Raw genomic sequence first — 12,500 nt, forward strand, 5'->3', positions numbered from 1 at the left:
ATTAAAGATTATGTATCTTGATTCTTAATCCATAACTTGAAAGTCCTTGTACCGGAATTAAAAATTAGGAAATTATACAAGTATACAAGTTATGTAGTATTAGAAGATATTCCAGAGGCAAAAATTGGTGATCAACAGTTGTCCAGCACCCCCAGTACTGGATAGTTTCAGATCTATTTTAATCTCCTTAATAAGTCCTATAGCTATGCAAGTGAGTGCATTTTGATAACTGCTGTGCCTAATTTGTAACAATTACTGTCAACCTTCAGTTAAGAGACTGTTCATTCCACACTGGCCCAGAAAAGAGTGAAATGTGTGACTCGTGTGCATAATTTTATTCACATCATATTTCATACTGATTATGTATTGATGACATTGATTCATTTACTCTTTACAGCGCCACTTGCATGGATATTAAATCTTATTGACCACAGATGAATTTTAATTTCAGATTGGTGATAGATTTTTCCATCAGCTCTGATAGTATGTTTGACTTTTTCATCATTAACCCAGGCAATCACACAGCACTGAGTTATTGCATTGAAACAAAAAGTGCACACTTCACTTGGTAATTCTTTATGGATTTACAATAGGAACTTCATTAATGTCTGTAGTAAGGATCACAAAAAAAAAAAAACAACATTTTTCTGCAAATATGAATTTAGCAAGCTTCAAAAATCTCGGGGAAAATAATAGACTTCTTTGTCTTCTGTAATGCATTTTTTTAGTGCGGTGGTAGAGGTGAGTGGATGACAAATATTTGAAAACTTTTAACTGTTAAAATTATGCTGCCGTATTTTGATGCTTATATTTGTCCTTTTCCCTTGCTCAAGTTTATGAGGTAATTTTAACTGTATGTTCCGTTTCTTAGTGTTAATTACATTAAATTATGTGGACTTTCATTTAATTTATTAATATGGGAAGCTACATAGAATAACCATTTTAAGAATACAAGTCGAACTCTTTAATTGCAAACTAACCAGTCACTGCTGATGAGGCATTTCAAGCTTCTTTAAGGAGTGCCTAGACATATAAATGCTTAAAGGTTTTTATGATTTGGATTCTAATGAAGTGAATCTACAGGGCAGAGTTGAGAACAATGAATGAGTAACATAAATATTTTGAGGTACCTATTCAAAATAGAGTCAAAGCTGTTTGTAGTTACACTTGGTAGCAAAAAAGAAAAAATATGCTAGGAATAAAATGGTAGACCTGTCCGCTCCTGATGTAAAAGCTTAATTTTTCCCTGAGTTAGAGCTTCACTTTGTTGCTGGTTTTATACCATTTCTTTCTCTGACTTAGCAAAGTACTATACAAAAAAATGATTGTTGCAGTTCACCAGCATGCATGGTGAGAATGAAAGGATGTAGAAATGAGATGGAAAATGTTGCTAGATTGTGAAGCACTGAATACAGGCAATAGCAATGTTAGGTAGGGACTAAGTATAAAGCACACCTGAGAAATATGAGCAGGCTTTCATACCATCTTTTACAGTATAAGATGGCGTAAATTTAGAGGTGTTAGGGAGGAGAACTGCAGAAAAACCAGGTTTACCTGTTGATGAGATTACCTGTATTGTGCCTTTCATTGAAATCTGTTTTCTACACCTTTTCCAGGATGGCAGTGGTAGGGTATTCATTTTGGAACACTAAATATATTTTAGGCAATGAATAAGAACCTATTAGTGTATATTTTCTTAATGTTGGAAGCCAAAAAAGAGACAGGTGGCCTTCAAAAATTAATAGCTCTTAAAAGGCATAAGGAAATACAATTTAAGGATATGTTCTTGTCAGACCTTGGTGAGAAGCTGTGTTTTGGGGGTGCTGTTAATTAAGAACGTTTCCTTGTTGGCGTAAGTGTCTCACATTTTTGCCCTTGGTGCTCAGCTCACCATGAGCACGGTCAATTCACAAGGTAGTTTTTATAAATAAAGGTTTTGGGCAAGCTGAACATGGTCCAGAGAGATATTAATGAGAGGGCAAGGGGGAAGAGTTAATGAAAACACACTTCCTGATGGAACATAAACTGCTTTTTGGAACTGGAGAGGCTTTAAAATTATTTTCCCAAAACCCTGTGGCGTTTCTTTTCTGGAGGCGATGAGATGGGGAGAAATGACAAATGGCTTTGTTTTATTATTTTCTCCTCTCTCGTTCTCCATATTTTTGGTAGGGAAAATTGGATATTTATTTTGGCCGTTTTCCTTCTATTCGCAGAATCAATTACATTTTTGGTGTATTATGCGTGGTAAATACACTCAAGCATCCTCTGGCTTAAAAGCAATGAGTTGATTATTCGAACATCCCTTCTTTAAAGGCAGTTAATTGCATGGAAAATATAGGCCCCCATTGTCTGGTCCCTTTAAACTTTTATTCGGAGATTTGTTCCCAGGGTCTAGGCTGTGTAGTGGTTGTTCTGCATCATTGGCTGTTGTATATTCCAAGAAAACTAATTTTTAAGCTTTTAAATCATACAGTGATTGAAGTCTTGCATTTCAGATGGACTGAAATCTCAAGCCACTAGTTTTCAAGGATCTACAGCATTTTATAACCTATATCACTTAAAGGAGGCTTGGCTAGCTTTGGGAGAATACTGCCTTCTAGATGGTTATGTGAATCAGGAGTTGTGGCTAATTTTTTCTTTTGTAGATTGCTGCCTGTTCTGGAATTTTTTTCTTCCACTCAAAAGTGTGATGGTACCGTCTAGAATTATCTGTGCTTTTCAGTGGAACAGTTAGATCACATCTCTTTAGTTGGAGGAAAATTTAGTGAGTGTTCTAGTTTACATGTCACTTCGCAGTTCCCCCATAGTTACGTAATTGGTGTTGTGTGTGTCCATCGTAGAGGACATTTGATGCTCATTTATTAAATATGCTTGCTGGCTGCTGCCGCATCTTTGTTCTGGACAGACAAATTACCTTTCTCACACTGAGCTTCCACTCTGGGGAATTAAGCCTCCACCACTTTAATTAGCTTAGAAGTGGGGGGGTGGCAGTTCCTAATAGACTATAGGCTTTTTGTAAGTTAGGGAAAGAGTGAAACGAGAACTTCTGGGAAGCTCAAAATGTCATTTAAAAACCATAAAAACCTAATATATATTATTTCATTTTGGTAATTGCAAACAGATTGTATTTGACAAGTGTGTGGATTTCCATTTCTGACTTAGACATTGAAGCTACCCTTGCATTGAGCTATGTTTTTTTCTATCACAAGTCATTAACACATTACATGTATTGATTTACATATTTGTGTAACTATTAAGTGACATAGCAGATAGGAAATAGTGAAAAATATGTGAATATTTGTACATAGAAATTTTCATACAGACACACACACACCTTTAGGTAGTACCAAATGGGTGAATATTTTTCACATGGGGATATCAGAATAATAATGATAACTGCCATTATTCGTTGAGGTTTTATTAAGGGCCAAGCACTGTTGAAAGTGCTCCCATATGTAATTATCATAACAGCATCATTATCCCTTCTTTAAAGATGAGGAAACTGAGACATAAGCAGTTTAAGCAACATTCCTAAAGGTTACACAGTTGAATTTATTAACCCAAAACTTCCTGGGTAGGAACTTGCCTTGGAATGTCCCCGCTATTTAAAAAATTCAAGATCCCACTGCTGGGCAAGATGTTACATTCGTTTTGGAAAGACACTTTCTCTTAACAGAGTAAAGCAATTAATTTTAGTACTTCACACCAGAAACTTTCTGAGTGTCCATTTACTGTCTCCTTTTCTTTGCTAGTAAAACTGCAGAAAATGTTATGCTTTAGTTCTTCACTGCCAGAGTAAGTAGCATAGAAAGCCTCTATCAAGTCACAGTTGGAAAGTAATCTAATACAAGAAGATTAGTGAATGTGGGGAAGACAAAAGCAGTCATATATGAGTTTAATATCTCTCAAATTTAGCATTTTAGCTAAGATGCCCGTTTTTATTTCTTGCAGGTCTGCTAAAAGGTCAGAGTAATGCAGAATGCGTGCCTTCATCTCAGATTTGTTCATCACAGGTGGATCCCATGTGTCTTCAGTAGACAAGTCACCTTTGTAGCTAGCACCAGTGCCAGCTCCATGCCATTGCACCTTCTTTAGTCTTGATTGCCCTTCCTGCATTTATTGGTGTATTAAAATGACTGAATATGAACATTAAGGACTCCATGAACCTGGGCTAATGGGAGACTGTAGAGAAAATGAAAAAAGATCCACCAGAGGACATCTTGGGGGGGGGAGGGAGCTGGGGGGGAGGGAAATGACTAATGAAGCTAATTAAAAGAAGCATTCAAATCTGCTTTCTACCCTCATTAACAATTAGCAGGGCACTGGCCAGAGTTTGTACCCTGTGTTTTACCTTAACAACATTCTATTTGCTCTTTGTATATTTAAGTGTTGTAAGGAAACGTGTTTCAATCAAAACTGAACATGAGATAAAGGAAAGAGATGTGGCTTTTGTGATATTCTATCACAAACACTTATTGTATCTCTGTAAAATACAATGTATGTATGCATGTAAGTGTTTTGTCCTAATGTTGCTACTCCCATGGCAAAGAAAAAAAAAAAAAAGAATGAAAAAAGAAAAAAGATTGGAAAAAAAAATCAGGCTCATAGCAGCTACTGTGTAGAAAATTCCCCCACTTCTAATTTGCTGAATGAAGAAAAAAAAATCTTTTATTTGTGATATTTTCAGAGACATTTGCTCTAGTATGGTGTATTTAAATAATAAAAACTTAAAAGAAAAAATATTTAATGGTGTTTGGGTTTAAACACTGCTTTTTCTTTTCTGTATTTTGGAAACATTTAGTTTTTATTGTTGAATAACAAGCTCCCTTTAAATTTGAAGGAGTTGAGGGAGGTGGTATATTTATTTAGCTCTGGACCAGTAAGATATTCTTCAAATTACTTCACCACGCCATCCATTATTGGCAGGGGTACAAAGCAAAGTTTCTAACAGAGTCTTTTCTATAAGTCAAGAATATTCTGTTAACAGCATTTCGTTACACTTCCATATCACAGTAAGTCTTTTGTGTTTATATATAAATACTTGAGTATCCACTATTTTGTTTATTCTTTTTCTCAATAGCAAAGCCTTGGGTATTGATGAAAAGTATGTTTAAAAAATATATATATATATATATATATATATATATATATATGACACAACCATCCTGCTCTCTTACCAAGTTTATAGCTTTTGAAGGAAGTCACAAATTTCTAAGTCATAACTGTACATATTTTGAAGCTCTCCTAGTTGTAGGGACCCAGAGTTCTTTTACAGTGATCTTTGATGGGTGAAGTAGCCGTTTCCTGGTGACCTTTAGGCTCGTGTGGTCGGCTCTAAGATATGTTTATTTTGTTTTGCTCCTAGACTTCTTTACTGACTCTGCCTTTCTGTATGTATTTTGGGGAAAGATTCTGAGTTCATTTAGTCTTAGTCTTAAGACACTGAGTTGCTGGTTGCAGGCAGCAGAATGTCCACGACAGTGCCTGCACTGCCCGCAGAGCTGCCCTCCGGAAAGCATGTGGGTATAACACAGCTAGTGCTAGAAGGAGGAAAACCAAATAGGCCTGCAGGCTGAAGTTGTACTGCCAGCTTCCTTAGATGTGAGCAAATTTCAACTATAACTTCCATCACAGACTAATAAAACCAGGTGTGTGAACACTAGTATTTAAAATTTTCCTTTTTAAGACGGCATTTATTTTGTTCCAGAAAAGCGCCTGATGTAGACCTTCCCTCTGAGAATAGCCATGGAGCCATGTAGAGAGGTCTAGCCCAGCACATCTCAACTACCAGTCAGCTTCCCTTTGAGAAATGTGCTCACTTCCTGTTTTCAGAGATTCCAGGGCAGCGGGGGGAAAAAAAATCAGTTGCTTAAACTTCAAACCTAGAGGAGATTGTAAAGGCAGAGTTGAAGTGAATAGTTTCGTTAGAACCTTATAAAAACAAAATGCAAGAAAATAATGTGAAGAAATCACATATCTGTTTGAATTAGATCCTTGGGGAATTTTTTCAAGCTAGTTCTGGTTCTTATATTTGTTTTTGTTTTTGTTTTTTTCCTTTAAGAAACTTTCTCAAGGAAGTTAGACTGGGATGGTAAAGGGAAATATGTTAATGAGATTGCAGGCATTTTCTATATTCTTTTTGGCATGAGCACTCATGTCCCTGATAGTGTAGAAATTCAAAGGAGGTGGTTAATAACTTTAGTAAATAATATATTGTGGCATTTAGTGATGTGGAGGGCTAAGGTCAGTACAGACTTTAAATAAACTATTATATGGCTGGTTCCTCAAGCACTGCTGCGTATTTAATAATGAGCTTCTAAAAGCATTTCTTAAGTTGCAGACCTATAAGATTACAAATGTCACTCATGTTAGTATAATCCACATGCAAGTGATGAAGCCTTCTCTTTGATGTGCTAAATTGGAGAAGGACTAATGGAGCTATGAATATACAATAGAACATATTTAAGTAGTAGTCTTGCTTTAGGTAAAACACTTTCTTGAAACCAGAGGCATTTCAAACAATAAAACCTGGCTCTAATGGGGATGCTCTGTGTGGATGGAAAGCTACTAAAAACACTCAGGTTTATTCAGATGTGAGCAGCGATTGTGAGCAGTTCCTCCCCCAACCTCAACATTGCTTAGGAAAAAAAAAAAAGTCTATGAGTTTATTCTACCTTTCATCCATTGCATTTGTGATGTTATTAGTTAGCGAGATGGACACTTCTTTTGAAAGGATTTACTTAATATTAACCATGTTATAGAGCAAGATGGCCCCCAGTCCCTACAAGCAAGTGCAATTAAAAATAAAAGCAAATGTTATTTAGCCCTGCTGAACTGATAAAAAAAATTATGTTTATGATACATATAAATGTCTCAAACATGCAAATTGTCACTCTTGCTAATGAAACAATTTTGTAAAAAGATTGTCCTCTAAAAGGGTTTAATGTTTTTTACCTATCTAACTGTCTAGTTAGATTTACACATCCCGCAAGGCAGGGGAGCCTGAAGCTTTTCCAAACCAAATTGTTTGCCACTAGAAACTATTTTCAGCTCTTTCATGATTTATTAGGAAATAGTTTAACCTGGACTGTAGTGTCTTATACAAAATGAGAAAACTGTCACACCAAAATGAAGTTGTGAAATTGTCATCCTCTTAATATTAGCTGTATTTAAATTCTTTTGCCCTTATTAACACTGATATTTGAAACAACTAAGCATCTAAAATGAAGCCCTTAAAGGGCTTCAAATGTCAATATAGTAAGATTCTAGTGTGTACTACTATTTCTATAAAATATTTCTTAGGGCCTATAAATCATATAACACAGTGAACCCAAGATCTACATATGGAGTCTAGTGAAGAGAGTGAAGAGTTTCTGTGTAGCCTAATTGTATTTAAATTAAGGAAATCCAAAAATCCCTTCACCCTTCACACCAAAGACCCCTTCACCCTTCACCAGGGAGTTCTGTCCTGGGTGCTGTCCCACCTATGACTCCTTTAAGAGGCCATTGGAAAAAGGCCATTTACAAGTTAATGTTACTTGTAGCTTTGTTACTAAGACTCACCTATTGTTAGTCCAGCCAAGTCACAAAAATGCTTATTGCAGTTAAATAGCAATTTGTTTCCATGAAACTGCAATTAAAGTATTACTGAGCAGCCATTTTAGATTGGCAGTGCTCTGAATGCATGTTAAACAGCCAGCTACTCCCACTTGCAGAGTCTGAGATCTGACTAGCAGCAAAGTGTAACACATTCACCGATGCTGGGTACCTAGTTAAAGAGGCATTTGTAGCCCTCTGCTCCCATCGTGAACATGCTGAGAGCAATGACAAGTGGGGGCTGATTTTTGGAAGGTGAACTTGCAACTTACCTCAAGTGAATACTGTTTTCAGTTGTACAAGTAGTGCTTTATGCTAGTAGATATGTGCATGTTTCCTAGAGGGAATGTTTTCAAGTTCAGATTGATTCTGCTGAGAATGGACGGCAACTCAGAGGCCTCAAGCCAATAATGTACTACAGGCCCTGACATGTTACAGCTGTGTAAACAGGGCCATTCTATTTCCTAAATCACAACTAATAAAGCAGAGGATGAAAATCAATTGATTCTGTTATAAGTTCTTTGAATGACAGTGGAAAGTTGTTTAATGACTCCCTGTTAGAATGGACAAGCCTGAGTAGAGTCACCAAAGTACCGATTTTAATTGTCTCTCTCCCCTCAGAACCAGGGCAGGACAGCCTCTCCTAGGTATTGACATCACCACCACCAGATCAAAACCTGCTGGGAGAGGAAGGATCTGAACTGAGTTCTTCCCGTAGATCTGACATTCAGAATTTGTTGAGTGAGAAAGGTGAAGTGCAAAGGTTGCATTGAAAATGTGAAACATTGATGCAAGATCCTGAGAGAGAAAGATTTCAGAGGTGGTGTTTTAAAATGCAATTAGCACTGAATTCTAACCAGTTGGAAACAATCATTAGTTCATGAGAACAGGAGGCATCTCACCTTCCTTCACTCTAGAACAACCCCCCATCTTGAACTAAAAGGTTCACATCCCCAACTTCTTCAAAAACAATTTTTATATTTGTATGCTTTCACCTGTTGTTGGAGCTGCAAGTTTTTTCTTAAGTTAGAGTTTCTTCCTAAATTAATTTTTCATTTTTGGTGAATTGAATGTTTTTAGGAGCTGTAAAGAGAAAATCTGAGGACAAACAGGATTTACAAATGAAGATTAATTATGAAACCTGGAAAGGAAATTGATTTCTTGGGTTGCTACTGTACCTTTTTCTTTACTTAAATAAGGTTTGGTAGGAATAGGTGTGTCTTAAATTCTATTTCTCTAAGGCCTCTGATTCAGTTTCTGTCATCAATCATGGGACTTAAACTTGCCATAAACCTTACATCTTTAAATACAATGTTTAATATACTAACTTTATCTTGGAGATGCATAAAGCTTTGTAAATGTATTTATATATTTACATTTACAATGAACAACTACTTACACATGCAATATCATTTGGTCCTCATAATCCTTTGAATTATTATTTCCTCAGTTTTACAGATGAGGTAACTAAAGTTCAGGGAGATGACTTATTAAGCAGGGCTAAGAGAAGGGTCGAGGTTAGTGGGCACTTACTTTGGGTGTAGAATATAAGGAGGTGTCAGAAAATCAGTAATTAAGATAATCTTTTAATGCAGCATTTTAAAATCAATGCAAAAAATATGATGAACAAAATGTCACAATTTTAAGTAGAGGTGGGGTCAGTATTACTTTGTTTTTGCCACAGCCTCCAACATGTTGGGGTGTTGTTATTAAGGCCCAGGGTCCCAGAATTGCTATTGAACGCCGGCATTTAGGGCATTTTTAGTAAAATTACTTGCACTGATAATGTGCTTTATCCTGTTAGCTATAACTAGTTTCTTTCCTCTTAAAAAAACATTGCATTTTGTCTTTATCCAACCTGAAATGCCAACTTATTTAGATTGCCTACATTTCAGCCTTGCTCTAAGAGATATTTCTTTTGAATTTTGAGAAATCTCAACTCCTTCGTCATGAATATTTAGGTATAATTGATAATAACTCTGCCCACAAATTGTTGTTGCTGAGGAACAAGACTTTCATAATCATATTAGTTCAGAAAGAAAAATGGATCAAAATACTCCACACAAAGTAGTAAAGGATGTGTTCAGAATCTTTGAATGAGCTGTGGCTTGAGCCACGTAAAAGACCTTACAATAAATTAGATTATATAAAAGTCATTTGTACTTATATAAGTAGAAAAGAAGTAATACGCATAAACAGTTTTAGGAAAACTTTTTACATATTCTAGTGTGATGTAAAAAGTAGACATACCTTAAAAGAACTGATGTTTATATTTGTTGTTTTAGGATGGGAAAACACTGACATTCAAAGAGAACAAGTTATACCTTTACTTGTACACTAACAATTCTCAGATTATTTTAAAATTTTGTTGGCTGTACTTTCTATTTTCCCATTAATTGCTAGGGTTTAAAAAGATACAAAAAATTGTACTTTTTAAAATAAGTTACTTGAACAAGTAACATTAAATCCAAGCTGCCTTTATTACAAAGGGAAGAATGGTTAAAAATATCTACTCCAATTTAATGAAAGATTCTTTAATGTTGATATAAAATGGTGAAGCAAAAAGCAAAAAAGACTTATTTTTGTGTGTGTTTTTGCATAGACTGTTGACTGCAGTGGATTTGGGTGCCAAAGTACCAGTTCTTAAAGCCCATAATTTCTATATGTTATTTCATGGGGTATCTCGCAACCCAATGGCCCTTTGCATGCTATCTTTTAGTCTTATTCTACTATATGCAAAATGAGACTGAAGCTAGCCAGTATGTGTTTTTTTTAGTCCGAAGACTACCCTTCTCATTGGTTATGGATGGATATACCTATATCTACCTTAGGTTATAAGGACCTGGAAAAATATGTATAGATCAACACATCTATAGATTCAAACTACAAAATATCAATAGAAAAGGGCAAGATGCTTTGTAGATATGTGTACATTATGGCCTAAGGTCATAAAATTAGTAAGTTAAGTCTGATGACAACACTGAGGAGTAGGCAAGATTTGCACCAGGTATGGAGGCTGCAGGACCCGTATACTCAATTACTTGGTTATACTACTCTATAGTATAACCAAAAACCATGATACATTCCAGTTTTTCAATAAATGCCATCTGTACCCAGAGCTGAATAGCCAGTATAAACCATACCCTGAATAATATTTACCAGTGGTTTCTTTTTTTTTGGCAGTGGGTGGGAGTGGATGTTTATGAAATTGATAATAGATGAAATATTTTCTCTTAGAATTCTAGGCTATGAGGAAATTTCTATCGTGATAAAAAGGAGGGTAGGGAGAATGGAAGGAACAATTTTCTAGAGAAATAGCTCTGCGAGGGAGTTTAAGGGGCTGGGGTCTCTTACTGCAGTTCGGGAAGAAGGATGTACAGGCTCCACAAACACCCCTGCCGCACATCTCATTTCAATGTTTTTTTTTTTTTGTCTTATTTCATGACTGTCAACAAGACCCTCTGCCCTAACCACCCGCACAGGTGCTTTTGCTGTGTGTGGTAAAACTCAAACTATGCTTTTGTGTACTTCAAGCTCCTATAAGGCTGTGACATCAGGAGGTCTCAGACATGAGCAGAGTTGGCAGTTTTTGAAAGTTGATGTGATACAGCATTTGGTGACACTTCACAGGTGTGTCAGGGAGAGCTAAGGCGGAATGAAAATTGCAATAGAAGAAAAGCAGACTCCAATGCTCTTGATGAAGTTTGAGGTACCACTGTGGAAAAAAAGGCCTCTGGTTCATTAAAGCTACAGCCTCTGGAAATTGAATCCTTTCTTTCTCTGAGAGTAGAGGGAGGCAGTAGGAGTCAGAAGAAATGGAGGGGGCAGGTTTGAGTTTTCTGATTTGTTACTGAGTGAATCAGGAAGATAAACAGGCTTGATTTTCAAAAGACGGGCAATCCTAAATGAATTTCTGACACTGAGGTCTAGCTAGGCCTTTCTTTCTTCATGGGAATGGATATGATTCACGAAACTCCACATGCTGTAAGCAATTTTTTTTTTTAACCCTCTTTAAGCAGTAAAACAGGTTTTAAAGTTTTAAAAAAGAGGGAAAGAGAATTCAGGCTGGCTTTGGAGTTCCTGAAAACCAGACAGTCTTTGCTGTGGGTGAAGTCAAGGTGTAGCTGTAATATTTTTCTCCCTAAGTTGTGTTCTATATTTTTTAGCCTGGAATTTGATTTCTAGTGGCCTACCAAAGCATTCTGCCTCTGGAATCCCCTTGTTTTGCATGCAGATGGCATGTTAATGAACTCTCTACTGTGCATTTTATCCCACTCTGGACACATTTGTGACATTATTTTTCAAAACTAAATGAGGCTAGGCAGTTGGTTGATTGGGCCTGATGAGAATTGGGTGACTAAGTTGAAAACATTCTCAAAACAGTACCCGCTTACCCAGGGTTGCTGCTAGATGTTCTATGAAACAATCCTTCTCCCCAAAAAAGGTAGTTGGATTTCCCTGCGTACATAGAGACTTGTAGAACTGTATGCTTTCCAGAAGGTGTGTGATCAATTTCATTCTAACACTAGGTAATTCTGGGCTGTCTTTGCTTTCTTGAGTATCTGTGGGCATCTTGTGCATCTTTTTTTAAACTTAGGTTTCTACACCATCATCCCGACTAAGGGAGATCGTCAGTACTCGTTGTCTTACGGGGAATGTTATGACAATTCATGATGGACGATTTACCTTGTATTTTGTGCTTTGTGCCTTTTAGGAGGAAGGCGCTTGTGCCTCCCCACTCTCTCCTCTTATTTTAAAGCATGTAATAAAGCACATATTTCACTGTAGTGAAATAAGCACTAAACTGGGAGTCAGGAGACACTTGAAATTTAATTCTAGTCCTGAAAGGAAGTCAAATGGCAACTATGATTAAATTTGTCTTTCTAATCAAATATTAGCCATGG

General features: G+C 36.4%; 1 protein-coding gene across 2 annotated transcripts in view; it reads left to right on the forward strand.

Moving 5' to 3' along the window:
• Nucleotides 1-4,742, forward strand: part of LMO4 (LIM domain only 4) — a 17,159-nt gene extending 12,417 nt beyond the window's left edge. For both annotated transcript variants that reach the window (XM_010353172.2, XM_010353173.1), the window contains exon 5: nucleotides 3,952-4,742. In XM_010353172.2, coding sequence (XP_010351474.1) covers nucleotides 3,952-3,960 — 9 coding nt within the window. In that variant the 3' untranslated portion in view covers nucleotides 3,961-4,742. The remainder of the gene's footprint in view (nucleotides 1-3,951) is intronic.
• The last annotated feature ends 7,758 nt before the right edge of the window (nucleotides 4,743-12,500 follow it).

Source organism: Rhinopithecus roxellana, chromosome 12 (assembly GCF_007565055.1).
Source record: "Rhinopithecus roxellana isolate Shanxi Qingling chromosome 12, ASM756505v1, whole genome shotgun sequence".
Taxonomy (NCBI): Eukaryota; Metazoa; Chordata; class Mammalia; order Primates; family Cercopithecidae; genus Rhinopithecus; species Rhinopithecus roxellana.